Consider the following 27,156-nt stretch of genomic DNA (forward strand, 5'->3'; position numbering starts at 1 on the left):
ATAAAATAAGATAAAATAAGATAAGATAAGATAAGATAAGATAAGATAAGACAAGATAAAATCAGACAAAGTAAGATAACATAAAAAAATGATAATATGAGACGAGAAGTTTTGTTTTTAAATGTGCAGTATTCAATGAAAACCACACCCACATGTAACAGTAACATACAAATACAAAACACAAAATACATGTTTATTGTATTAATATATATATATATATGTGTATATTTTTCTGTTTCTGTCCCACTCCTCCCCGGATCAGCCAAGTTGGACCAGCCAGTGCGCTCAGGGGAGGGAGGGAGGGGAGGGGAGGGGGGGGAATTACGCATGCGCACTGCGGCCCAAACGGGCTGTAAGTGGCGCATGCGCAGTTACAAATCGTCAGAAGCAGCAGCAGCGGTGGTTCGGCTCCGTCGGTCCAGTCGTCCACGCATCTATTTTATTCCCTTTTCTTAAATTAGCCCCTTTAAGCTTCGCGATACCGCCCCCAATTTCAGCGTCGGTACGGAGCCGCCAGGCGGGGACAGAGACGGAGAGCGAGGACTCGGCCATGGAAGCCCTCGGACCAGGTAAGCGATCTGAGAAAAGACGGGACGTGGGAGCCCGAGCGGCGGCGGAGGCAGGAAGCCGAGGTCGGGACGCGTGTGCGCCAATGCGTCGCCTCACTGGGGGCCGCGGCTGCGAGCGAGGCCTCGACGCGCTGACGGGGAAAAACAAACCCGAGGCCCAGCCCGTGTGCGGGGTGTGCAAATGTGCGTGGGAGCGTATTCACACACGAAGGGGGTGGTGGTGGTGGGGGTTCTACTCCACGCGGGGACAGCGGGTGTTTCTTTTTTTTTTACCCCGTCGTCCAGTCGTGTGTGCGCGGGTTTTATTCCCCCGACTCGTCGTGTCGGGGCTGGCATTGTGCGACTGGGGGATTTAACTAGGGACCTTCCTTCCGCGTCGTGGTGCTGTGTTTACGTTGTTTGTCCGCCGTGTGCGTGTCGTTTCCTCCGCCGCACGACCGCGACCCCGCTTCGGCACACGACCCCCACAAAGGAGGCGTCGAGATTTCTTAAAATATCCCGTTTTTTTTTTTTTTTCGCCTGCGTAAAAACCGTTCGATTTCGCCTGGAACAGCGCGTCTCTCTCTCAGCCTACGTCCAAGATGACAGCGGTGGGTGGAAATACAAGATGAATGCCAACACAACACATGTTGGTGGCGTTGAAAGGGGCAGAGACGCGTTATTTTTTATTTTTGTGTGCGTGTGTGTGAGACTCGTAATGTCCGTGGTGTTGCTGTCACTGGTTTCCACGCACGTCTCCTCGGGCAGCAGCAGCAGCAGCAGCAGCCATGCGCCCGTGAGAGCGCAGCAGGGAGGGATGGATGGAGCTGTTTCCATCGATCACATCTGCAGCCCAGCTCCATATTACTCACCTCCTATATGATAACAAAGGCACTTGGGTGTTTTTGTGTGTGTGTGTGGCAGCGGTGCAGTCTAACCATGAATCCTGCAGAGGATGCACAGCAAAATCCATGCAGTGCGTTTTTAAACTGTCACATGCAAAAACCTTTTTTTCCCTGTGTGAATTGGATGCATCTTGCAGGATAAATCCACCAATTCTTGCGACAGGGAAGAAGGTGTTTGTGTGTTGTTGTTTTTTTGTTGCGCGTCCACACACATCGCACACTGACTCCCGGAGAGATGCTGTTGGCATGAGGAGGACCAAGATGTATTATTTAAGGAGGGAAATTTTGTTTTGCAGCAAAAATGAAGCAGCCAGAGGGACAGTGGGCGACAATAATGTTCAACCATCCACAGGTGTGTGTGTGTGTGTGTGTGTGTGTGTGTGTGTGTGTGTGTGTGTGTGTGTGTGTCTTGGTGGCTCCATTGTCTCACACACAATCAGTGCAGGATTTGGGAGTTTTAATTCAGCAGCTGCAACAAAATTAAACTTGTACTTTCTCCCATTTTACCAGCGAGCTCCCTATTTTTACAATAGTTGTATTTAACGATTGTCCACGTCCCTGTGTGGAGTGTGGCTGCAGATTCTCATATCACACCCATGAGCAACACACGCAACGATAGATGAGCAATGAGTGATATATTTGTGGCTAATGTAGGAAAAATGCAGTTGCAAAACAGGTTCACGATACAAACAAGAGGATCATTCATCAAGTTGTGTTTTGAAAACACCTTTTGTATGTGTAAACTTTTATGTAAACTTGTCGGCATGTTGACGTTTACAGGTGTAAATGTAAAGTCTGATGAGGAACAAAACTTTATTGTAAAGGTCAACCTTTTCAAAATAATGTTCCATATTCTCTAAACCCTACTTGAGTTGCAGCTGTATTAAGAGGCACACTATTAGAATGAGATCGTTAAATTTCACCTCCGAAATTGGCCAAGTAGTAGCAGCCAAGTCTCGTATAGTAGAGTGACGCTGCATTGGGCCACAGCTGGAGGTCCTGTCATGCAACGGCTCAACAATAGAACCTCCTATGGTTCAGTTTTTGCAGATTTCTTAAGGAGCATGTCATTTTTCGGTGCTTTCGCTTCACTGTGGCTGGATTTATATCGGCAGGGTTGCGCTGATTTCACAAGGCGGCCTTCTTTCTTCTTTTGTTTCCGAATTTGTGAAGTCCAGCTGTTTGAATACAGACTCGCAGGAAAAACGTATAGATGGAGGCGAACTGACAGTTTTGTTTATGTGCTGTGAACTGTGGCAAAGCTGAGTCGACCGAAGTTGAAGCGTTTTCAGCTTAAGTGAGAGATTCGCGAGGATCCCAAAACAAATGCATGACTCAATTTCATGAAAAATGGTCACAAAAAGGAAAGAGCCAGGAGGAAGATAGAAGAAACACCCTGAGAATTCAAATTTCAGCTGCCACACGTGGACATATTTACACTGCTGGGTGGATATTTACATTCTGTGAATGGTTAGGAAGCCTTTTCTTTGTCCCATGTTCAGTGTATTGGTCCTTTTGGAATCCAGGTGACTTGTAGGTGTGGGCGTCACAGCGCTCCCACCTCAGTACTGTTAACTCTGACTCATCACCAGGCCGAGCCATTGCGCTTATGCTCAGCTTAAGCCCAGCTGTCCCACGTCTCCATCGCACTGTTGTTACCAGGGACACGCGTTGTGTTGGTGCACAAGCAGCAAACGTCGCTCCACACATCGGATAGATGTATAAAAGGTAGAAGGAAGACGAGCAGGTGATAATCTTTGTCTCGCGTCGCTCCTTGAACGTGTGAGCTAGTGGTCAGGTTGAGTCCAAAGCTGCTTTCGTATGTTATTGTCCCTACCAGGAAAAGCTCCTTTCACTTCCTCTGTGACTCAAAGTGGATACTTGGAAGGAAGGAAGCTTCCTTGACGTGTTGTTTTAAACCTGAGACTTAGATGCCACAGTTGTAAAGTCTGCAGGGCGTCTTTGTGTTATACCTTGAGAAGTTAGTCTGTCGGAGAGGAAGTGTTTCAGTGATCTGTAAGAAAGACATGGCTGCTAAAGTTGTGTACAAATATAAGTTGTTACCCAGAGTAGAAGAACTTTTTTCACATTCTTTTGAGCTTTTTATAGCTTAAATTTGTAATTAAGTCATAAAACAAGTTTTTGATGGTTGATGGCCTCAATTGTCATGGGATGTTTTCTCCTAAAGAAGCTCTCTGCTATTCATTGTCCAAAGCATTGCTGTAATTCCAACCAACACAGCACTGCATGTTTTTGCTGCTGGAATTAGTTTTGACATCATCTGGTCAGAAGATGAATCAATTAGTCAGATAGTCTGTAGCTCCTCAAATGTGAGGATTTGTCTCAACTGGATATCGTTGGAGTTTGGACTGTTGGTGGAATTTGAAGATGCTAACATTGGGCTCTGGGAAGTTGCGGTTGACATTTTATGTTTCCTAACTTTCATTGTTGCCATTGGTTGTGAACGTAAACAAGCTTTTTAAAGGAGAGCGGGTCAAGTTACAAACAGGTTCAGAGCTGAAACAGCAGGCTGATTTTAAAAACTCACGGACAGAAAGTTAATCAGCAACTGTTCGATAATCAAAGTAATAATTTCAGTTTATTTTTTAACAATCGTACATTTACCATCTCCAGCTTCCCAACTGCTTTTCACTGAGGACATTTTGTTACGTTTTCTAGACTTGATGATTGATCTTATCAAGAAAATACCGATCAGATCAATTGATAATGAGGACGTTGGGTGTGTCGATGTGGATGGGGGGGGGGAGGAAATGGAGAAGTTGCAGAGGATGGGTTCTGGTGTTTCTAAACGTGGTAGCGTGGCAGCTGAGGAGGCTATATTTAGATACAGGTCTGTTTTTGGTGAAAGTGGAAGAGGACGACCCCGGACTCACTGAGCTTCGCTCGCACACACACACACACACACACACACACACACACGCAGTGTTAAAGCCTTTTCTGTTGTACCTGCATGCACCCAGTGAGCAGAAAGAATAGAAATGTACATACTGATATTAAAGTATTTAAAAAGCACTGCGCGTTGTCTCCTCCAAAAATAGCGACGAGGGTGTCAGTCTTTTATATTTTCTCTTTCCTGCTATCAGGGGACGTTACCAACCTATAAACATAAAGTGGGATCATTAAACCCTTAATACTGTGACACATCATTAAAAAATGCACTGTTTAGTTAATTATCATGAGGAATTATTGTTGTATGCTGCAGGGAAATACAGGAAATTGTAATAGTTTTTCTGAGATTTTATTGACGTATATGGTAGTGTTTGTGTTTATAGTTGGTGATGGTAGTGTTGCATTTAATTCAAACCTTTTGTCCACCTCCTGTGCAAAAAGAAAACTTTCCACAAAACGTTTCCATACACACCATTAACACAAAGCACCAAAAAAATGGAGGGAAGAATAAATGTTCCTCAATGACTGTTTAACTTCAGTGCACTTGAAATGGTGTAGCGTGCCTGTGACACATGATGCAACGCTAAGCTTTGCCAGGCTGCAGCACAGTGAAGAGAAACTTGTGTTGCCATCAGTCGCAAGTCGAGTGAACCGTCAGATGATTCTAATCCAAGTCGTGACAGAAAGCAGCATCAACATGCACCGACCGGCTTCTTACGTGGGACTGTGTAATAAAGCGGTATGATGTTACAATCAAGCTGATGGTTTGTTTGTAGGGAAGAGGAAGAGGAGTGGGAGAAGGAGGCGTGGGTAATCAGGGGCGGGGGGGTGATTTGGGGCCCAGGCTACATGAGGGCATGTTGGGAAGCGTGTTTTCAGGAAGTGATGGGGAGGGTCCCGATTGTCTGTGTTCTTGCGCTTCACTTGCTAACTGGAGCGTGCGGGTGCATGCAGTTCAGGAGGACCCCTGCAGTCTCTCAGCCGTCGGTTGACAAAAGCATTGAGCCGCCTCCTCCCCCCTCCTTCACTACCACCAAGAAAATATTATTTTAACTTAGTTTTTCTGTTTTTATTTTTGTCTTGAGTTTGATCTTCAGTCCCAACTAAAAGCAGAAAGAACCACCCTGTGTCCTCTTTGAGCATTTAGCAGAATTGACCAGCATCGGGGCCTCCGTCCTTCAATTACTATTTAAACAGGTTAAAATAATAATACGTGTGATTGGCGACTCATTATCAGGGTTTCTGTCACTAGCAGCGGCCTCAGGTCTTAAGTATTTAAAGCCTTTCAGACCTAATGCACCTTCATTGCCTGCAGCTACTACTGCAAAAGTGTAGGATTCACAGGTACCACACCTGCGTGCATGCACGAACACAAAGTATATTTAATGTATATGGGATGCGTGTGTGTGGCGTGCACTTCTTAACGGTAATCCCAGACCCTCCGCGCGGCACCCCTCCATATGGCCCTGCTGCTGTCTGTCTGAGAGGATCTCGCCCTTTGTCTCTCGGCGTGAGGGGTGGGCGCCCTGTGTATTTGGGTGGAGCTGGGGGCGGGCCGAAGGATAATTGTTGTCATTGTTTCGCCAGCCCCTTGTTGACCCATGTAGGTCAGGCGCCAGAGTGGCACATCAGTCAAAGCGTGTACATGTGCGATGCGAGGCTATTTCAGTGCATTCAAGCAGGTGTCACTGATGAGATGGTTTGCAACGAGCTTGGCGTTGGGCGGCGCTCATTCATCCTTCAAGTCTGACATTTAATGAAGAGATGAATGCATCCTCGCTCCCGCCGCCCGTGTTAGAACACAAAATGAATGCTGCTTTCAGACATGCACGGGTGTCCGCGCATTTTCCAGAGGGGGCTGTATGTGAGAATGCAAATGTTCGATTCAGTCGCTCGGGACATTTTCCTGCAACTTGTCCATGTGAGAGAACAGCAGGAAAATGGCTGGAAAATTCCCAGCCTTTGACGTTTCTAACATGTGATGCAAAAATGCGAAAAAAGATTGTCTGTATTCAACATTTAAACTCAAGAAAGTGAAACTGTTGACATATATTAGTTGCACTGTCAGTTTAAGCCCATGTTAACCCTGAGCCAGTGCCAATCATCACTTCTCATGTAGAGAATCATTTAGTGTGTAACTGCATGTTAAATAAAACACTTTCCTTCTCTCCGTTCTCTGCAGGCCCACCAGCCCCTCCTTCTCTGTTCCAGCCTCCGCGGCGTCCCGGTCTCGGCACGGTGGGGAAACCCATCCGGCTCCTTGCCAACCACTTCCAGGTGCAGATTCCCAAGATTGATGTCTATCACTATGATATCGACATCAAGCCTGAGAAACGGCCTCGGAGGGTCAACAGGTAAAAGCCTCAAGGGAGTTCTCACTTATCTTAGCTTATCATTTTGAAACGTCAATTGCATCTGTAGCCGTCATAACCTAAGACTACTTGTTTGTCTGGTGCAAAAAGTTTTTGTCTACACTGTCTCCAGGAATGTTTCCTCATCACTGTGTGTGTGTGTGTGTGTGTGTGTGTGCGTATCTCTGCCTTCTAGGGAGGTGGTGGACACCATGGTGCGGCACTTCAAGATGCAGATCTTTGGAGACCGGCAGCCTGGCTACGATGGGAAGAGGAACATGTACACAGCACATCCACTGCCAATAGGAAGAGATAGGGTTAGTATCTCAAACACGTGACCTCCCACTAATTTGTGTGTGTGTGTGTGTGTGTGTAGTAAAAATCTGTCCGCTCGGAGGAATTCGAAGAGTGAAAGTGTTTGGATTCAAACCAAGTGATTTGTTCATGTTTCGCAAGTGAAAGGTTTGTAAAGTAGTTCAGTGGATTAGCTGGAGCAGGCAGTCTTGATTTATGTAAATTTGTTCGTGGAAAGTTGCCAGCTTGAATTCCAGATAAGCAGAATGTGAGACTTCTCAAAGAAGAAACAACCACCCCCCCCCCCCCCGCGGAAAATCTGTTATTCACTTTTCTTCATAAACAGAATTAAGTATATTTTTTTCTCAGCTTGTTTACACCTGTTGCCTCCGTGTATAAATGAAACGCAGTAAATCTGCCTCGTCGTTCGTCGTTTCAAAGACAAATCGATTTACCAAGGAGTCTTTTTATTCCAGTCTGCTTTGCTCTCGGGTATTTATTACTTATCTCTGTCCGTCAACTGCTCAAATCAATTTCCCCTCACTCGTCCTTTGTTTGCCTCACTTCCCTTTGTCCTGTACCACCCCCACCCCCCCACCCCCTCTCTCTTTCCCTCCATCCTCAGGTGGATCTGGAAGTGACCCTGCCCGGGGAGGGGAAGGATCAGACGTTCAAGGTGTCCCTGCAGTGGGTGTCCGTGGTCAGTCTTCAGATGCTGCTGGAGGCGTTGTCGGGTCACCTTAACGAGGTCCCCGAGGACTCCGTTCAGGCTCTGGATGTCATCACGCGGCACCTGCCTTCCATGAGGTACCGCCGCTCATCCGTCTCCGCCGCTGCACGAACACACGAGCCGAGTTATTGCTTTTTCAGCTTTAATTTGACCGTATTGCTTTAATTTCCTGCCGTCGTGCGTCTCCCTGAACAAATACAATCTAAATCTACTATGGTCGGATTCAAGGATTCATCTTTCCATTGTTCTTTACATTTCTATGAATATATTTTCATGGAATTGACTCTGGGTTATTTTAGCTTTTATAAAACTAATACACTGCTTGTCTGACACATTGAATCCAATTGTAAATTTAACATTTTGACTTTAATTTAGCTTACACGGCAGATCTACTCGACACACTCCTGCGTTATCTAATATTCTATTTTAATCTGATATTGATATTGACCTTTTTGTGTGTATATGAATAACTACTCAACATATTTATTAGATCTGATCTCTTTTTCATCTTGTTTTGCAAACATTGGACATTCTACACGCGTCAACATACACAGAAATTATTCAGTTCGTTTCATTCAAAATTCATTTCACTCAGAATATGTTTTACTTGAGGCCGTTCAACCACATTCATATTTTATAGTCTAAGCTGAGGGCATGTGAGTCCGTCTCCAGCTCTTTGTCAGAGTCTGTGTTGATTGATTTTGATAAGTTATTAACTTGGAATCCATTATTGTTTTATTCCTACAACACACAAATATCTATATATTGGTTTTCTAGTAATTCAGTAGTGAAATAGTGTGTTTGAGTGTCGCTCTCCCAGTTCAGTCAGATGATCTTATCTATGATTTATCTTCTGTGTCGGTTCACACAGGTACACTCCGGTGGGGCGTTCGTTTTTCTCACCTCCGGAGGGTTATTACCATCCTCTCGGTGGAGGCAGGGAGGTGTGGTTTGGTTTCCATCAGTCCGTCCGTCCTGCCATGTGGAACATGATGCTCAACATCGATGGTAAGACCTGCATGGAAATGATCTGCTTCAGTGCTGTGGGTGAACTTTGACTTTGTTCTGACGCTCAACCCAGTGATTTGATCTGGTTTTTAACTCATCGAGGGGTTAAGTTAAGTAGAAGTTTATTTCTTCTACATCTGAAATACAAAGAAATATTTTTTATTTGTTTCTGTAGGATTGTAAATCTTTCTTCAACAGTTTAAGCTAGAAAAGAATGCAGCAGTCAAATGAATAGAAGTTAATTAATCATGTAATGTTTGTGGGGAACATGTGACCACAATGACCTAATGTGAGTTTAAGTTGGAAAGATTGACCACCGTGCAGCTGCACTGATGAAACAGCTTTCAGATGAGAGCAGCTTTCAAGTGGCAAAGATTATTACAACAAACGTGTGGTCAAAACCTGGTTCAACCTTTGCCGCAGCTCAGTGCAGTGTGATTTGGTAAATGTCCTGTCGAACACACTCGAGCACACTTGACCTGTTTTACTTCACCATCATTGGAATGAAGGATCAAGTGATACTGATTGTTGAGATGTGCGTTTTGAAGAAATCACAAACTGCCACAGGATCTTATCGTCATGTAAAATATTCAACAAACCCAGGATTGTGATTATTTAGTTAATAAATATAACATTTGGTTGTGTATTGAAGAGTCAAACCTCAAGCCGTTGAGATGAGGACCATCATTATGGCCGAGAAGGAGCTTGAAAGCCCCGTTTTTAATGTTACTGCTGCATCCCCCCCCGCCTCAAGGCTCCAGACTCGGCCTGTGATATAAACCATCCTGGACTTTTTTTGTCTCAGTTGTATTTATTAATTTATGAGACTGCTTGATAAATAATGCCTCATCTCTCTCTTCTTTCTTTTTTGACAGTGTCAGCCACTGCTTTCTACCGTGCTCAGCCTGTCATAGAGTTCATGTGCGAGGTGCTGGATATACAGAACATCAACGAACAGACCAAACCACTGACGGACTCGCAGCGCGTCAAATTCACCAAGGAAATTAGAGGTGAGCGCCAGTTACCAGCGTGAAGTCCGACTAATGTGTGCAGTGCTTTGAATTTATCAGAGGAGGGTTAGAATTAACATGCGCACATAAAACACACAACATGTATGAGCCGGTGTGTATCCACTTCACCTCAGAGACTACATGTAGGTGTGAGTCTGCAAGAATAGGCTTGTGGTTTTATGCAGTTTATAAGCACCTAAGAAACTACTTCCACTCCTTCCACATAATCATATTCAGATTTGATGTGATTTTAAAGCCAGACATTTGAATTACACTTGCATATGCTCTACGGTAGATTCTCATAAACTCTCTGCTTCCCCCTTGTAGTTTGTTTAATGTAGTTATGACAATTGTGTGCAAGGAAACTGCAGAGATCTGCAAAGATCCCTCTTCACATCTGGTTGCCCTGTCACCATTAATCTTCACCGTGGCCTAAAAATCCAGTGTGGAGCAAGAAGAGTAGAACAGCTAAATTTAAATGCATTTAAATATTTAAAATGTCAGTTGGTGGTGTGGAGGGAAAAGTCCTGCTCCCCTTTTTCTTCTTCTTTTTTTCTGACTTCGTTTTGTTTCTTGTGTGTTTTGAAAAAAGGTTTGAAAGTTGAGGTCACACATTGTGGTCAGATGAAGAGGAAGTATCGAGTGTGCAATGTCACACGCCGACCTGCCAGCCACCAAACGTAAGCGGCGCTCACACATCAGTTTGTTCAACTTCATGTGTCTGCAAAGGCAACACTTTGTGTGTAGAAGAAGTCACAACACTGAGGCTCTTGCGTCGTCACCCACCTATTCCCTTTATTCACAGGTTCCCCTTACAGCTTGAGAACGGCCAAGCCATGGAGTGCACAGTAGCTCAGTATTTCAAGCAGAAGTACAATCTTCAGCTCAAGTATCCACATTTACCCTGTCTGCAAGTCGGGCAGGAACAGAAGCACACCTATCTCCCCCTGGAGGTGAGAAACAAGCTGTTTTGATACTTGGGATTTCTTTTTCATCTGCACCAGCGACCTTTCCCCGTTGTTTAATTTCCTGCCTTTGTTCCTCTTGTTCCATTTGATTTTGTTAAAGTCACGTAAAGTATTTGTCCTGCTCCTGTAGGTCTGCAACATCGTAGCAGGCCAGCGCTGTATCAAGAAACTGACAGACAACCAGACATCCACCATGATTAAAGCTACAGCTCGCTCAGCCCCCGACAGACAGGAAGAGATCAGCAGACTGGTGAGTGCACTTTCTCCCCCTTGGGGTAGGAGTACAAAAAGCAAGTAGAGGAGCTAACATATGGTGCAGTTTTAATTTTAAGCTTTACTTGCTGCTTTGAACTACTTTGAGCTGCTTCTGTAAAATGCTGAATAAGCTTGAGAAAACCTGGAAGAATAAACTGTGTCCTTCTCGTCCTCAATCGGTCAATCCCTTTTCTCCTCCTCCCAGGTCAAAAGCAACAGCATGGTCGGGGGCCCGGACCCTTACCTGAAAGAATTTGGCATCGTCGTGCACAACGACATGACAGAAGTAACAGGGCGTGTTCTCCCAGCGCCCATGCTACAGTATGGGGGCCGAGTTAGTACGGACACGGGACGGGACTGTGGCAGGGTGAGTACAGGGCAGGGGCTGCACTCCAGGTGGCGCAAGCCTTCCTGGGGACGCACAGGGTTGGGGGGGGGGCGGGCATCACTGTGTGAATGCTTGGGGCATGGGGGAAGATCCAGGTTTGCAGGGGTCGGGGGCAACGGCCAGTATTTTGGGGCTTCTGGTGAAGACAGCAGATGTATGATTCTGTCTTCTGTTCGCAGACTAGTTCCTTTTGTCAGACAAATTAATGTTTCTCTCCAAAAACCACAAACAGTCGTACTTATTTAGGTGTTTAGAAGCAGAAACCAGGAGGTTACGGCCCAAAAACCTTGTCCCTCGCCCACACATTCTCCATATTCCCATGTAGAATCAGTTTAAAGAGATTAATTGCAAGTTTAACTGGAAATTAAATTGATGCAATCAGCTCAGGCGGTGACTAGATGCGGTGTTGAGCTTTTAAATAGGCAGACTTCAGCGATCTGGATCTTTCACTGTGTTTATAATCCTGTGGTGAAGCTCGGCAGTCTGTTCAGTGTGTGCATTTACTTTAAATACTCTTTCCCTTCATTGACTCGGCTAGTAAATATGTAAATGACACCACGGCGCGCGGAGATGAGCGCTTGGCTTTTCACTTGTCACATTCAGTCGCGTCTGTATTGCTGAAGGAAATGAGATGAGGAGCCACTTAACTGCAGACTGCTGAGATTCACCCTCTGAATCTCAAATCAGCCAATTCTCCAAGATCCGAACTGGATGGTGCATGCAGAGGAGAAGTGGGAAAATATTTTGTGTGGCTGTGAAAGGCCTCATTGTTTGCATCCACCATGTCAGCAGGAAACATCATTTTGTAATAAGACATTTGCATATTTTGTTTTTGTGTGCAAAAGTACAGACTCTAAATGTCTTTGGAAGATGTGAGGGGCTGAATTGAGATTCGAGGATTGTGTGTACGGGAGATAAAACTGGATGTGCTGCCAATAGGAGGAAGATAAGACTCGCAGACGCCCAGCATGGAAGTGAAACCTGTCTGAAATATTCACCAAAGCCTGCGGAGTGACTTCCATTTGTTTATTATCTCCCATCTGGAAATTAAAATGTTAATATAAATACTACAGGGGCTGGAATAAGAGTGTCCGTGCGGTGACGGAGTTCAATGATTCTGAGGAGATGAAACTTTAATGACCCCCGTGGGCAGGTTGCCTCAGTCCTGCTCTGAACTTCATTTTAAATTGTTCCTCAGAATTAAAGCAGGTTGTTGGTTAATTTACAGAAGATCCCTTCAGAACTCTCTCATTCTCTCTTCCTACTCCACTTGCCTGCTGGGATATCGAGTCTAATCGGCTTCCAGTGTAATGCCTTTAAATGTAGACTGAAGGCTTTTCCCATTTCTGTGATCACTGTGTATGAATTAAACGCACACTTTTCATTTTACTCAATGGCCAGATGTTCGTACGCATACAGCTGCATCAAAGTATTCACAAAAAAACAAAGGTGGACTCTCCCTGATGTGACTGAATGCACATCATGTGAGATGGGAGAGGCTCCAGTCCATGTCACGTGTAAAATGCATTGTGTTGACATGTTTCATATAATTTATTCTGTGGTTTTAAATCCTGAAACCATGTTGAACAGTTTTTTTTAAATTTTTTTAGACGATCTTTCTTGTGTCTTGTAATAAGACAGAGAAGCTCTTCACTTTTCTTGGCATTCTCCTCTGAAGTAGTTCATTGTTGTCGCTTGTTTTGGAGGAAGAAAGCTTCTAATGGTCTTTGGCAAATCTTGTTAAGGTAATTGAAAGCCACTGCCCTTTTGGATTTGTATTCACAACCAAGCTCAAAGTCGGAGCACTCGCTTAATGAGGTCTCTCTGAGTAGATGCATTAACAAGCCTCACAATGTTTGGCTGGAAATTGATGTTTTGTGCAAAGTGATCGAGTGCTTTGAACAAGAAAGAAGAAAACAGCGTTTAATACATAAATAATAAAACTGGTGTGAATATATCAAACCAGTCTGGAGCCTCTCAAGATGTATAAAATACTTAATTTGTGCCAAGTCGGACAACGTGCATTAGGACTCGGTGGAGTTTAAATGCATCGTGTTTCTCTGAAAATCAAAGTGTGGGGCTGGGCTGTGTTGTACCTTTTGTGTTGCTTACTCAAACGGGGGGTTGACTAAGAGAGTAGGGACTCTCTCCGCAGAATAAAACCGTGGCCACGCCCAACCAGGGCGTGTGGGACATGAGGGGGAAGCAGTTCTACGCCGGCATCGAGATCAAGGTCTGGGCTGTGGCCTGCTTCGCCCCTCAGAAACAGTGTCGGGAGGACCTGCTCAAGTGAGTCCTGGACTTTAGTCCTAAAGCGTCTTGAATGTATTTGACAAATATACATAATTGAATGTCTTTAATGTGTAGGAAAAGATAAAACTTGCCATTTAAATACTGGATTCTCTATTAAAACTAAAGCCTGTGTATATTTGTACATCTCTGCCAACTTCTACAAAGAGTAGAAGCACTTGAAATATTTCTGTTTTTATCTAACAGCTTGGTTTTCCTAACAATGTGGCTGTAGACTATCTGACGGTCTCTGTTTATGCTCTTACTTCTGATTTCTGATGAGCGTTTACTGCTTTTTCTGTAGGAGCTTCACTGACCAGCTTCGAAAGATCTCAAAGGATGCTGGGATGCCCATTCAAGGCCAGCCATGTTTCTGTAAATACGCCCAAGGAGCCGACAGTGTGGAGCCCATGTTCAAACACCTCAAAATGTCTTATGTTGGTCTGCAGCTGATTGTGGTCATTCTGCCTGGAAAAACACCCGTCTATGGTAAGAAGTTAAAAACTCACAAGTTTGTATTTCAGTGAATGAGAAAACAAAATTTCGGAGGTATTGATCTTTGTGATCTACGTCTCTACCTGCAGCTGAGGTCAAGCGTGTGGGGGACACCCTCCTCGGCATGGCCACCCAGTGCGTCCAGGTGAAGAACGTAGTGAAGACGTCCCCCCAGACCCTCTCCAACCTCTGCCTCAAAATCAACGCCAAGCTGGGAGGCATCAACAACGTCCTGGTGCCTCATCAGAGGTCGGCATGGGTTTAGTCATTTCTTTGTCTCCTTCCAGATGGGATTCTGGAATGCGTCTTGGCTTTAAATGTCTAAGATTGGTTGTTGGATGCTTTCTGAATACAAATGGTTTAATCATGTGGTAAAGAGCAATCTGAGTTGGAAGTAAAACAAATCTGCATAATTGTGCAGTTCCTTTTTGAGAGTATAATGACATTTCAATCTTTTTCCTGCACATAATTTTCTCCAGAATTGTGTTTTGGGTTCAGACTCTGAATCGGAAATGTAATGCACTGTCTCTTTTCTCTTCTCTCGTCCTGTTCTCGGTTCAGGCCCTCTGTGTTCCAGCAGCCCGTCATCTTCCTCGGTGCGGACGTGACACATCCTCCAGCCGGCGATGGGAAGAAGCCGTCCATCGCAGCAGTGGTGGGCAGCATGGACGGACACCCCAGCAGATACTGTGCGACGGTGCGAGTCCAGACGTCTCGACAGGACATATCCCAAGTAACAACGGTCCGTCCCTTTTATCTTTACTTAAGTGGGCTATAACAAAAATAAATCAATTTAGAAAACACAGTTTGGCAATGTTACCTTTCTGATAGGCTGATGATTTATAGATTTCTAAAATCCATTTAATTTGAATGCATTAGCTTTTAAACTGCAGTTTTCTGTGTTTTTGTTAACCCCCCCCCCTCTCCTCCTTTGTCTCTCCAGGAGCAGCTCTTCAGTCAGGAGGTAATTCAAGACTTGACCAACATGGTGCGTGAGCTGCTCATCCAGTTCTACAAGTCCACGCGCTTCAAGCCCACACGCATCATCTATTACCGTGGCGGCGTGTCTGAGGGGCAGATGAAACAGGTGAGACACTGGCAGCATGTTTCTGTTTTCACTTGTTTTTGTTACGCTTCTCTTGTTTTTGACAGTTTGGTCGAGCCTAGGTGTAAAACGATATTGTTGTGTGTTGTCAGGTGGCGTGGCCAGAGCTGATAGCCATCCGTAAGGCCTGCATCAGTCTGGAGGAGGATTACAGGCCGGGCATTACCTACATCGTGGTCCAGAAACGACACCACACTCGTCTCTTCTGCTCCGACAAAGCTGAGAGGGTCAGTGAGACTTTACTCTGCCATCACGTCTGATTATTATTATGTTTTTCTACTGTACAACTCACTGATCGCTCTCCCCCTGCAGGTTGGGAAGAGTGGTAATGTCCCGGCCGGCACCACAGTGGACAGTACCATCACACACCCGTCCGAGTTCGACTTCTACCTGTGCAGCCATGCTGGGATTCAGGTGACTTTTACAGAAGACCCGACATAAACAGAATTTTCTAAATTGTGTCCAGCTCTCTGCAGTTCTCAGTCCCCTCTGCAGCTCTGGAATGATGCAGGGATTTGGCACATTTAAACGCAATAAAATGTGAATTATGGTCGATGAATTGTCCTCTAAATGGCAATTTTGCTCCGTGGTTACTGCAGTAATGATGCTTAATGCGAATAAACGGCATGATTGGGATGCTTCTTTGACCCGCCAGATGGTTGTGACTGTTATCTGAAGCAATGCACCATCTTCAAACATTCAATTATCAGCGCAGTATTGACACATTTTGTTCCGTCCTTCCCCAGGGAACCAGCCGTCCCTCCCACTACCACGTCCTGTGGGATGACAACTGTTTCACGGCCGACGAGCTGCAGCTCCTCACCTACCAGCTGTGCCACACTTACGTCCGCTGCACCCGCTCCGTCTCCATCCCAGCACCGGCCTACTACGCCCGGCTGGTGGCATTTCGAGCCCGCTACCACCTGGTGGACAAAGACCACGACAGGTAAAAAAACAAACTAAATCTGTTGTTCAACAGCTTCCAAATCTCAATTTCCTGCGGTTCTTTGTGATGTGATATAATTCCTGAAGGCGTCACAATATAAACCTTTGTTTTTCTCTGTGTTGCAGCGCTGAAGGCAGCCACGTGTCGGGCCAGAGTAACGGTCGAGACCCCCTGGCACTGGCCAAAGCAGTTCAGATCCACTATGACACCCAGCACACCATGTACTTCGCCTGAGCTATGGAGCACGTCAGCCAGTCCACCCGCAGATTCCCCCCCCCTTTTCTCCCCTCTCTTTATATCTCTTATTTGCCAGTCTTTCTCTCTTCTCCTCCCATATCTCTCTCTTTCTCTATCTCTCTCTCTATTCGTGTCATCCGTCTCCCTCTCTTCATCGTCACTCTACATTTTCCCGAATCTGCACCAAAGCGACTCTTGGACGGGAGAATCTGCTGCGTCGCGGCAGATTCCTGTTTCACGGAACAATCTCCAACCAGCGTTCCCAAAACCGAGTCGCCTTACTAACCAGCAATCCAGCACTGTGAAACCCCCCCACACCCCAAGAGGCTTCACAGTGCACGAAAGAAAAAAAAACGAAAAAACAAGAAAAAACAAAAACAAACCATACACACACATACAAGTTGAGCCATTATTTCTTTTTGTTTGTTTTTGTTTTTTCTATTTGAATGTCTGCACTCTTGTGTTTGTAAGATACACTGAGCGACGGGAGTGGACTGGCACCATCTGTGCCAGCGCAGCTCCTCAGCTCTCCCAGCTAAGCAGGACTCTTATCTACTTTTACCTCAAAGCCCCTTTGGGCAAAAATCTGTCACAAGGTCTTGGGTTTATTGGGTAGTGGGGGAGGGACATGAAAAGAGATGGAGGGGAGTCGACCTTTTGAGAATGATATATATATATACATATATATATATTTTTCCTTTTTATGAGCGTGTGTTTTAACTTTTTCTCCTCTATGGTCTTTTACAAGCGAGGTGACCAGGGTGTCCATGCCCATTATTACTTTCCTCCCATCTTGGCAAAGAATACGCAAAGGTGTGTGTATGTGTGTGTGTGTGTGTGTATACCTGTCTGTGTGTGTGTGCGTGCATCTCTGTATATATACATGTACTGCTGTATGAGAGTGTGTTTGTGTGCATGTGTTTCATGGCAGGCCACTGAATTGTAAAGGGAAATCAAGGAGATAACTGCTGTAAATGCCTCAGATTTGTTGTTTTTATATTCACACATACAGTACAAATAAGCATATATTTACATCTCTAGAGAAACTTTGAGACATATGACGTAAACTGGCTCAGCAGAGGCAGGTGGCGGGAATTTCTATCAAGTCCTGCGTCACTTCTTAGTTTGAAATGTTTTGAGTTATTGATCATGCGCCTGCGTGCGTTCGCCTGCTGCTGTTGCACAGACGAGCGGGGTTTTTTTTTTTTTTTTTCTTGCATCTTAGGGGCGCCGGCTTCTCCTTTTTGTGCCTCGAAACATCACTGAGTCCCAGATCAAAAATAAGTAGCTTAATCCATTTCGAGCAGGAAGTGAGGGCAGGTGTGACGTGTAGCAGGAGTGGCTGTGGTCTGGCCTGTGAGCGGCCCAGCAGTGGGACCAGTTCACTGGCCCCAGACGCAGCGGGTGTGGTTTTATCAGCCTTGCTTTCTGTATGAAGAGCAGGATCTTACTTTTCCTTGGACCTGATTACCTGAAAGATTATATGAGGACATTGCTGGACGTTGCTTTTCTTATTTTAAATTTTTCAAATAGTAGTTTCAAGGGCCGGAAACCAACATTTATTTTTTATTTAATTTTTTTCGAGGTCTCCTTTGCTAATACTGGCCAACTCATTGCACTGACCCGGGACGCTAGGCAAGCAACAGAGGGCACTCTCAAATCTCTCTTACCTTTATGCATTTATACATATGAATCAACAAAGCAGATTTGTAAAAGTTTAATATAAGATGTTTTGTGGTTATCTTAAAAAAAAAAAACTGTTTAGAATTAGTAGTTTACCATTGATGTTGTTGTTATCGTTGTTGTCAATGTTGTTACTATTGTGATGAAATTTTAAGGATGGCAGCAAAGCCAGTTATATAGTTACTAGAGCGACTTCAGGAATAGACTTCGGTTGTCGGGCTGCAGGTTTTTTTAAGGAGTAGAGCTTTGGGTTGGAATTTCTTTTCTTTTTTTAGCATTCTGGCTAATGGCGAGAAGACGTAGGCCCCCGGGACGGATGAGATCAAGCTTCCTCTGTAGATTCTGACGCGAGTAACTGTCAGCGGCAGATTTAAAAGTATTTTGAAGTGTAGCACTCCGACAGGTTAAACAGATCTGCCGCTCCCCCGTGCATCACCCGGCTGGTAACGGTTGGTTTTTGATCCGATGGATGGAGACAATCGGGGATCGTAATCAGAGTGAAACCAGATTAAGGGATTTGTTTAAAAGCGGTTTGTGATAGGCAATGAGTTGAATTTGTAGGCTTTTTAAAAGAAAAAAAAACGGTTTATATTATTCTTGTGTGTATTTGAAGTATACCCATCTTAAAAGTCTCTACTATTTAGCAGTGTTTGTTTCCTGTTTTTATGCATTTTTAACACTGGATTAAATGAATTGACAATAAGCATTAGCACTGCCCTTGAACCCCCTGTTACCATGGAGAGAATTATGGTGACGTTGGCACGGTGACTGCTGCAGAAGTTGCGCCCCCTGTTGTTTCAGATGAAGATGTTAGACGTGGAGGGTTTTTGGAGAAATAGTCGGCGCGCACGCCTCCTCAGGGGGGCACAGCTCAGTGAAAACTCTTTTGTAATAAACCACCCGTAAAGCAGCAGGTTTACTATGAATGAGTTTGAGCACCTGCCTGTTGAAGGCGTGGGCGCTGGCACCAGTGAGGAGAGGAAGTACAGAAGCTGGGCTGGTGTTGGTTGTGGGGGGGGGGTTGAGAGGGTGTTGTCCAGGCACTGCATGCAATAAGTGTTGGCAGATCAGATTTTTAAAAAACGTGCACTAGTTTTACCGAGCCAAGTGGGCTGTGACTGAATATTCATCTGGCATCTCGAATAGGGAACGATTTGACGTTTTTAATCACAATATTTGATCGTTGAACTCCCGTCAGATAATTGATCACTCCCAGTTTTGTAACATGACATTGCAAAGCAATATTAACCCAGTTGTAGTTTTCAAATGTGGAAAAACAAAGCTATAATTCTACTCATTGTGGTTGTTGGTCTAGTTTTTACGCTATTGTGTCTCTGTACTTATATATATTTTTTTTATTTGTGTTTATTTTATTTGCTTGTATCAATCAGTGGGAATGTGCATTTGGTGGAATAGTTCTGTAAACTTTAGACCATTTTCTTTGAAGCAACTAAATTTATACTTTGCTCGCCTGCATGCCAGAGTATTGTCCTTTTTTTAAATTTTTTTTTTTTTTTTAAGAAAAACTAAAAAAAATCTTTTTTGGAATCATATTTATTATGAGAAAGGAAAAAATATAAAGTCTTTTTTCTTTTTGGGTAAATGTTTTATCGACTTAGTGGGACTATTTTAGGCTAGCAATATTTGTCCAGTCTCTCTAAGATGTATTTTAAAGATTCCTACACAAATGTCAGTAATTTGTGAGGTACAAGCTGTTTTTTCAGAGGCGGGGGGGGGCGGCGTCTGGCTCTTTGCGTGGTGTTCAAATTCAAACGAGGTACTTTCTTCAATCGTGGACCCGTTAAAGAGCCGAACCCCCCCCCACCCCCTCCTCTCCGCCAGGTTACCGTAGCGAGTGTTGTCTCCTCGTTCCTGGTTTGTACCTGTGGCCACGCCTTTTGATGGGAGGGGGGCACTCTCCTGTCTCCATGGCAACTCTGCAGACCCCTTACAAACGCACTTCCTCTTTGTGGAGGGGTCCCCATAGCATCGACGGAGCAGGATTACCTCTTTTTAACCTTTTTAAAAGTATACCCACAATTCTTTCTGTGCCCCAGTAGAAAGAGAGCATGAATTATTTTTTAAATTCCTCTACCTTTGATATATTGTTATATCTTAACGGATTTGTAATTTGACATTGTGTATCGTGTATTTTTATTTTATTTGTTTCCTTTTTGGTTTCTTTTCTCTTTTTTTTTTGGGGGGGGGTTTGTCATCGTTTCTGCTCTGTATCTTTTTCTTTCTTTTTTTTTTTTTTTTTTTTTTTTTTTTTTTTGCTAGTGGTCTCTGAAGCTGTGTGTGATCGTTTAATAGCAATAGAGCCGGGGTAGAATTGGAACATTCCAATTCTGTGAATGGAGCGTTCCGATCCTGTGAATGAACACAACCGCTTTCTAACCATTTGTGAGGGGGGTGGGGCATGTCTTAGCTCCACCCCGCCAGCAGAGGGCCATTCACTTACTGTTATTGCTATTATGTGACATGTTCAAATAATTTTTTAGCCTGCAGGGAATTCTTGTGTTTATGTGCAAAGTAATAAATTGGTATTTTATGCCTGAAACTAAGTTTTTCGTGTCCTCGCTATTGACCAATCAACACCAAGGGCTCTCTGTTTATTGTGTTTTGTCACTAGATGGCATTCTTCACCAAGGTCATTGGATCACATGATTACTGGGAACTGTTAAAACATTAATTATGTCACTGGTTCTTCACCTTGATGATCGCCTGAGCAGATCTGAATGAAGACGTCACATGTTTCATTAGACACATCAAACCATTGTAAGAGGTTGTGAATCCAAATCAAGGAATACAAGCACACTGGATTCACAGTTATGGGAAAAAGATTAAAAAAAATTATCAGTGATGTAATTAACCATTTAAATGTTTCAAATCTTTCCCTTGGTCACAGAAACATAAATATGTACACAAACATTTCAGAAGCTCAACAAAGTTATTTTAAATACAGTGAATATCACAGGTTTAAAAAGATTCAACCGAATATCAAAATATTCCGATTAATTTCAAGACTACAAATATTTACCATTATTTATTTGAAATTTTCCTGTTGGATTTCTGCATGCATACCTGTGTATGTTTTTCTCAAATTTTCTATAAATCTTGATTACAAATTAGCAAAACAATATAAAGTTCACACATAAACTAACATAACTCTGTCAATACATCACCAGGGGTTATGGACAAAGTTTAACATAAATAAACACAAACTGATCATTTTAATTTATTTATATTCAAAAATATTAACATGTTTCATTTGATAAGAGATTGAAGGTTTTCATTTATTTCCTATTGAAGGACGTCGATTGTTGGGTTTTATCTTTGCAGAAGTACCAGTACGACGCCACTGTGTGTCACCTTCCTCTGCCTCCCTCTCTAAACGTCCCCTCTCCTCTCCTGTTTCCTGTGTCCTGCGCTGGTTGTCATGGCCACCGTTGCCAAGGAGCGCGGAGGCTACAGAAGACACGAAACCCGAGCCAGAGATCTTGATGCCTCGATATTTAATTCATCAGCACAATGGAACACCACCACCACGGCTCAGTGTGATGCAGATGGAGCAGCCTTGGGTGAAAAAAGGAAATTTCGGCATGTGGAGACAAAGAGCTGCTGTCACAACCTCCTGTTACACAAAGTCTGTTTCTCCTCCAGCTGCTGGAAACACATTGATGATAACGGCAATAAATGAGCTGATGAATATAAACCTGCCAGTTCTGCTATCAAATATTTACGGCTAAACACAAAACGCTTCAAAATCCAGGGTTTTGTCACGACACAATGGCCTGTTACTTTTTTTTTTAGGTCTAACCTGTGGATTTTCAGCTTGTCGACCTCATTGTCGGAGGAACTCTGACCCCACTTTGCAAAGCTGTCAGTGCTGCGTCGGACAAAAAGGCCAAATGAAAGCTAATTTCTGTGAAAGCTTCTTTAAAATATGCGTGAGTTTGTGCGGCACGGAGCGACACAAGCGGTGTAATCCCCATTGTCGAGGCCCCCCTGTGTTGTCTTTGTGTGAACTGATCCACCTACAGACGCCGCTCCATCCACCTCACCCTCCTTTTGTTGTCTCACCCTCTTTTTGCCCTCTCTCCCCTCCCTCCTGCGTCCCTGTGTGTTGCTTTCCTGGGGTTCAGTGTAGCTTGCGCAGGTTTGACCGTCACTGTCACCGTACTGAAGATGGGGAGGCAGTGACCTGATGCTCCGTTTACCTACAAGTCTCTCTACGCTGCCCTGATTTGTTATTTATGCTCTTGCTGGAACTGGATTGACCCATTTGGGCTGCGTGGATACCAGAGGAAGCGGTCGGGGGGAGGGTGAAGCCGAGCGGCTGCTGAAGTCTGAAGTGGCCTCGTCAAGGCTTGGACCCCGGCGTGTTTATTGTCACTGAGGACGCACTTCAGCTGGCAGCGGCAGCGGCGTCTGCTGATGAGATCTGCTGGTTGTTTCCCTCTGGAAACCTCAAATAAATCACCGGAAGAACCTTTTTTTTTTGATTGACTTGTGCGGCCGATTGTTCTTCTCCTGTGGATTATCTCCTTTATTTATTCCGTGAGGACAAAACATTGGATTTCTGTCGACTCGAGGTAACAAAGCCAGGACGATTTTTATTCTGTGTAATCAAGCATCACTGTTTTGAACCTGGTTGTGACAGGAGACACTCGCAGCAGCATCAGTGGCCTTGAACCCAAGTATCAGGTTTTATCTGTCTCGTCCACGTAGGTAAGGCTACACCAAACCAGGAGAGTGGGATTGAAATACACTGCAGCTCAGCAGTCGGCCTCCTGGGTTCGAAGCACAGAAGACGGCAGAGGAACCATCTTCTTACACTAAAAATCCAGCCTGGCTGAGATCCATTTTTCCCCCATAAGGCCTGGAAAGTGAATGTCTGATTGATCCCTGCTCCTGCGGGCTGTCACAGGTGGCTGCACAGCTATTGGCTACTCAATAATGCATTGACTCAAACTCAGCAGTGGAAAGAAAAAAGGGGGAAAGTGTGCAAGACTCTGATCCTTTTTGAAAAGGTGGACGACTTTCAAGAGAAAGCCGGCGATTACATCTGGATAACCCAGAGAATTGAGCAGATGTTGAAGAGAAAAAGGAAAAGAGAAGGAAATGGCTGCTGACAAAGTGAGAGCGTGGCGAGGACCTTAAGAGACGAGGACAAGCCAGACAATAGACAGACGAGTCAATCCAAGAAGTGGACTTGGAAGAACAAACGGACAAGAAGAAAATCTCACCACCAACAGAACAAATAAGATATTGGTGATTGCTCAGGAGAAGCTGTGAGACAACAAGGAGGTTGTTGTCATCATGGTGAACACTGGCATGCAGCTGATCAGCTTCACCTGCGCGGTGACCGGCTGGATCATGGCCATCGCCGTCACGGCCTTGCCCCAGTGGAAGGTCTCGGCCTTCATCGGCAGCAACATCCTGACCTCGGAGATCAAATGGGAGGGCATCTGGATGAACTGCATCTACCAGACCACTGGTCACATGCAGTGCAAGACGTACGACTCCATGCTGGCACTGCCGCCGGACATCCAGGCGGCCCGCGCCCTCATGTGCCTGGCCGTCTTCATGGGCTGGCTCTCCTGCACCGTGTCCTGCTGCGGCATGAAGTGCACCACCTGCGCCGGGGACGACCGACGGGCCAAGGCCGGCATTGCGCTCTCGGGCGGGGTTCTCTTCATTCTCACGGGCCTGTGCGTTTTGATTCCCATCTCCTGGACCGCCAACACCGTCATCCAGGATTTCTACAACCCCAACGTGCCCCTGATGCACAAGAGGGAGCTGGGTCAGGCCATCTACCTGGGCTGGGCGTCCGCTGTCATCCTCATGATCAGTGGAGCCGTGTTGAGCAGCACCTGCCCCCTCATGGAGAGGAGTGGCAGATACCGCAGAGGGTACATCGGCCGGAGCTTTGCTAATTCACCCGCTTCGGCACCAGATCCCCCAAAACCCATCACATCCAACAGTCTACCACTGAAGGAGTATGTATAGGAAGAGAGAGGGGGAAGATGACGCTGGTAAAAAACTGTATCTCTGGTTCTTTCCCAAACTTCCTGTCCCAGGTTCGAAGTCTGTGACTTTTAAGCTACAAATCGAGATCTATATATTTATCATATATTCAATTTATATTTTGTTTTGTTTGTTTATCTCTTTCTATGGTTAAACCTGTCTTCAGTATTTAAACACATTCCTGTTTGTGTGAAGTTTGACTTTTACTGCACTGTGATCTATAGTAGTGCCTGAAAAGAGCCCGATGCCTTGAATGTCGAATCAACAGCGTTTCACAAAACAAGTATGAATGTGAAGATGGCTTTAATGATGGCTGTGTTGTGAAGAATGCAGTGATTTCGTATATTTATTCTCTGACAATGTCATTACCTCCACATCTGAGACCACACGTAAAGCCTTGACCAAGTTTGCAAACATCAGAAATGTGAAATAAAACGAGTTTGGTAAAGTGGGATTGTGTGTGTTGGATTTCCCTGTGAAATAATTTTCCTTTGGGTCTTTTTTGCCATCACAGAGGATAGAAAGTCATTTTCATATTTCAGTATGAAGTGGTGCCACAGTGTCCTTGTGTGGTTTCTCTCCCCTTCATCTTGTAGTACTACTTGAGGGTGTTTACAGTCTGGTGCTCGCAGATACTTCCCGTCCTCGGACTGATCTAGAGACGTTAATCAGACTAAATAAAAGCATCCGAACATCCATCCAAGTTGAACACGTACATTTAGTAAGTTCTCTTCCAAATTCTGAAGTTCCACTTATGGTCCTTTTAACTGTCCTCACTCGGAATCCACAAAGAAGGACACTTTGCAAAGTGAATCTGAAAGAGGACAGAGAAATAATTAGGTCACCTACAAATCCTCAGCGTTATTTATTAATATGCATCCTCACTACTAACACTGACAGCGATAGAAAATGAAGATTTTGGCCTACCATTGGTCTAGGTGCAGCTTGAACTAAAACAGTTACTCAAATTGTCTTTAGATCAATAATACAGCATTTGTTTGTCAAGTCAGAAAAACCAAACCCCTTTAACAGTCATTTTAAGAAAATAAAATGTTGTTACTTAATGTTTAAAGTTATTTAACCCATAAAAACGAACCTGTCAAATAGAATAACACATATTTTCAAATGCTAAATACTTCTGTTATATTTTCAGAGCACAAAACAGTGCTAAAAATGCTTTGCAATAAAACAAGGAAAACACAATAACAATATTAGTTTATAAAGTAAGTAAAATCTTAATAGTAGAAGAGAACATGAGATCTATGATTTGATATATCAACATTAATCCCAACCTAATCCTTGGACATGTTACCTGTGATGCCGTCTTCTGCACTCGGAGACTCTAACGATTTCCATCTGTTTGGAGCAGATTCTAAAAGAGAGAGGTTGTCGGCTCTCAGCATCTGAAGAAGCGTTTTCCTCCTCAGGAATCTGAACACATGAGTTGAGGAGAAAAACAAAGCCCAAAATATAAACACAAAACCCAATGCAAACAAATACATAAAAGGATACTGTTGCCGATAGTGACGCTCGGCATCCTGCAGCCACTCCAGCATGTCGGCGATAGACGGGGTGATTGGCGAGCGCTCGGTTACAGTGAGAACATCCAGACTGTCTGTGTTCTGCTCGTACAGTTGGAGGACCACAACGACCTGGTTGCTGATGGCATCTCGGACGGACTGGAGCGAGGCCCTGAGGGGAAGAGGGAGGAAGGGAGTCATGGGCTGAAACATGGATGGATAGATATAAATATGTCCTGCTCACATGTTCAAACTATAACAAAACCTGACACATGGGAGAATAACAGTGTGTAAATATGATGAAGTATCTATGTGTGATATATGTGCTCTCACTGGTGTTCACCAATGGTGTGCCAGTAGTATCTGATGCTATAACAAGAGTGGTACACCAGGGTCATCTGCCAGTGAAACAGGGACAACACACACAGCAGCATTTCTTCATTTGGGGACAATAAGACTTGTCGAATATGTCAATGGCCAAAAGTGCCATAAGCCAGAAAAATTACAGAAGAACACCAATAATCAACATTAAATTTGAATCAGTATCACCACAAAAATGGGAAGTTTTGATCTCAGGGTGAAACTGGGTGTCAGTAATGGTCCATTGAACATATTGCCTGTGTCAGACTGTGACCCTCTGTCAGGCTGCTGCTTTAATGACTGATTTTAGTCACAGGTTATGTCTGTTATAGTGAAAAAACTGTGATGAGAGTCTGTACATCATCACTATTTTCAAGATTCAAGAAGGTTTATTGTCATTCCAGAACATGAGGCATACGAGAGGGAATGAAATAGAAACACTAGAATCTAAAAACTAAGCAGAAGCAGCAAATAAAAACAATAAAACAATAGAATCTCAAACTAAACCAGGATAAAAACCATGCAAATGAAAAAAGCTGCACATGAATATGGATTTCCAAGTGTAACTTCTGACTCTGAGTTGCACTGTTCATCCCACTCACTCACATCTTCTCGTTGAGTCGGAGCAGGACCGTGTCAGTGGCCAGAGACAGCTTGAAGCCCAGACGCTCCTCCAGGTCGGGGAAGTGTCTCAGCGGTGTGTCGGAGATGCGGATGCGGGACAAGGCTCTGCTCTGCTCGGCCAGGTTCCCCAGAGACACCATCAGGGGGCCGCACTCCGCCAACACACTCCTCCACACTTTCTGGTTGCTCTCCACAGTCTTGAAGCTTTTCCTCAGCGCCTGATGGACTGATGATACCGCGGGTTTGGACATTTCAGGAGCCGATTTTACACATAAGTCGACTTAAAAGAGAAACCTGCGTGAATGAAATAAACTAATCATGGTATTTAAAACATGTTCCTGTAGTTTTAGATACAATAACATCGTTAATTCGCCTCCTTTCAGCCTTTAACACTGTGTTTACGCTGCGGCTGAAAACATCACATTTCCACCATGTTGCTCTGAACACCACTTCCGGTCTTCTGACGTAAGCGCCACGTCTACGCTACGATTGGCCGAGAG

At 44.4% G+C, this 27,156-nt stretch overlaps 3 protein-coding genes across 8 annotated transcripts; 2 read left to right on the forward strand and 1 right to left on the reverse strand.

The window, feature by feature from the left end:
• The first annotated feature begins 370 nt into the window (after positions 1-370).
• On the forward strand, positions 371-20,686 carry ago4 (argonaute RISC component 4). 5 transcript variants are annotated; one of them, XM_034599864.1, is made up of 19 exons: positions 371-569; positions 6,546-6,717; positions 6,911-7,031; positions 7,634-7,815; positions 8,610-8,746; positions 9,622-9,756; positions 10,349-10,436; positions 10,562-10,709; positions 10,855-10,974; positions 11,185-11,346; positions 13,508-13,656; positions 13,961-14,145; positions 14,241-14,400; positions 14,713-14,893; positions 15,095-15,238; positions 15,349-15,483; positions 15,569-15,670; positions 16,003-16,202; positions 16,328-20,686. In XM_034599864.1, exons 1-19 carry the CDS (start codon positions 551-553, stop codon positions 16,434-16,436), a joined length of 2,649 nt encoding a protein of 882 aa, XP_034455755.1. In that variant the 5' UTR covers positions 371-550; the 3' UTR covers positions 16,437-20,686. The 5 variants fall into 5 exon arrangements, with proteins under 5 accessions (XP_034455755.1, XP_034455756.1, XP_034455757.1 ...); XM_034599865.1 differs by having other exon boundaries at positions 14,713-14,884; XM_034599866.1 differs by having other exon boundaries at positions 13,523-13,656.
• Positions 20,687-21,335: 649 nt separating this feature from the next.
• LOC117770640 (claudin-4) lies at positions 21,336-24,628 on the forward strand. Its single transcript, XM_034600288.1, has 2 exons — positions 21,336-22,717; positions 22,854-24,628. Exon 2 carries the CDS (start codon positions 23,445-23,447, stop codon positions 24,132-24,134), a length of 690 nt encoding a protein of 229 aa, XP_034456179.1. The 5' UTR covers positions 21,336-22,717; positions 22,854-23,444; the 3' UTR covers positions 24,135-24,628.
• c19h1orf109 (c19h1orf109 homolog (H. sapiens)) lies at positions 24,439-27,150 on the reverse strand. Of its 2 annotated transcripts, XM_034600289.1 has the most exons (5): positions 26,968-27,150; positions 26,639-26,928; positions 25,665-25,844; positions 25,465-25,583; positions 24,439-24,966 (listed from the first exon to the last, which is right to left on the reverse strand). In XM_034600289.1, exons 1-5 carry the CDS (start codon positions 27,016-27,018, stop codon positions 24,926-24,928), a joined length of 681 nt encoding a protein of 226 aa, XP_034456180.1. In that variant the 5' UTR covers positions 27,019-27,150; the 3' UTR covers positions 24,439-24,925. The 2 variants fall into 2 exon arrangements, with proteins under 2 accessions (XP_034456180.1, XP_034456181.1); XM_034600290.1 differs by having other exon boundaries at positions 26,639-27,087.
• Between the last annotated feature and the right edge of the window lie 6 nt (positions 27,151-27,156).

This window comes from Hippoglossus hippoglossus, chromosome 11, assembly GCF_009819705.1.
Source record: "Hippoglossus hippoglossus isolate fHipHip1 chromosome 11, fHipHip1.pri, whole genome shotgun sequence".
Lineage (NCBI taxonomy): Eukaryota > Metazoa > Chordata > Actinopteri > Pleuronectiformes > Pleuronectidae > Hippoglossus > Hippoglossus hippoglossus.

What these genes read in the sequence shown, in the direction of transcription:
- ago4 (XM_034599864.1), top strand. An exon ending in TGCCAATAGGAAGAGATAGG is followed by an intron (nt 7,032 to 7,633) that starts GTTAGTATCTCA and finishes CTCCATCCTCAG; the next exon opens with GTGGATCTGGAAGTGACCCT. An exon ending in AGGAAGAGATCAGCAGACTG is followed by an intron (nt 10,975 to 11,184) that starts GTGAGTGCACTT and finishes TCCTCCTCCCAG; the next exon opens with GTCAAAAGCAACAGCATGGT.
- LOC117770640 (XM_034600288.1), top strand. Translation starts at nt 23,445, where the DNA reads ATGGTGAACACTGGCATGCAGCTGATCAGCTTCACCTGCGCGGTGACC.
- c19h1orf109 (XM_034600289.1), bottom strand. Translation starts at nt 27,018, where the DNA reads ATGTTATTGTATCTAAAACTACAGGAACATGTTTTAAATACCATGATT. An exon ending in TTTTAAATACCATGATTAGT is followed by an intron (nt 26,929 to 26,967) that starts TTATTTCATTCA and finishes TAAGTCGACTTA; the next exon opens with TGTGTAAAATCGGCTCCTGA. An exon ending in CTCCGACTCAACGAGAAGAT is followed by an intron (nt 25,845 to 26,638) that starts GTGAGTGAGTGG and finishes TCTTCCCCTCAG; the next exon opens with GGCCTCGCTCCAGTCCGTCC.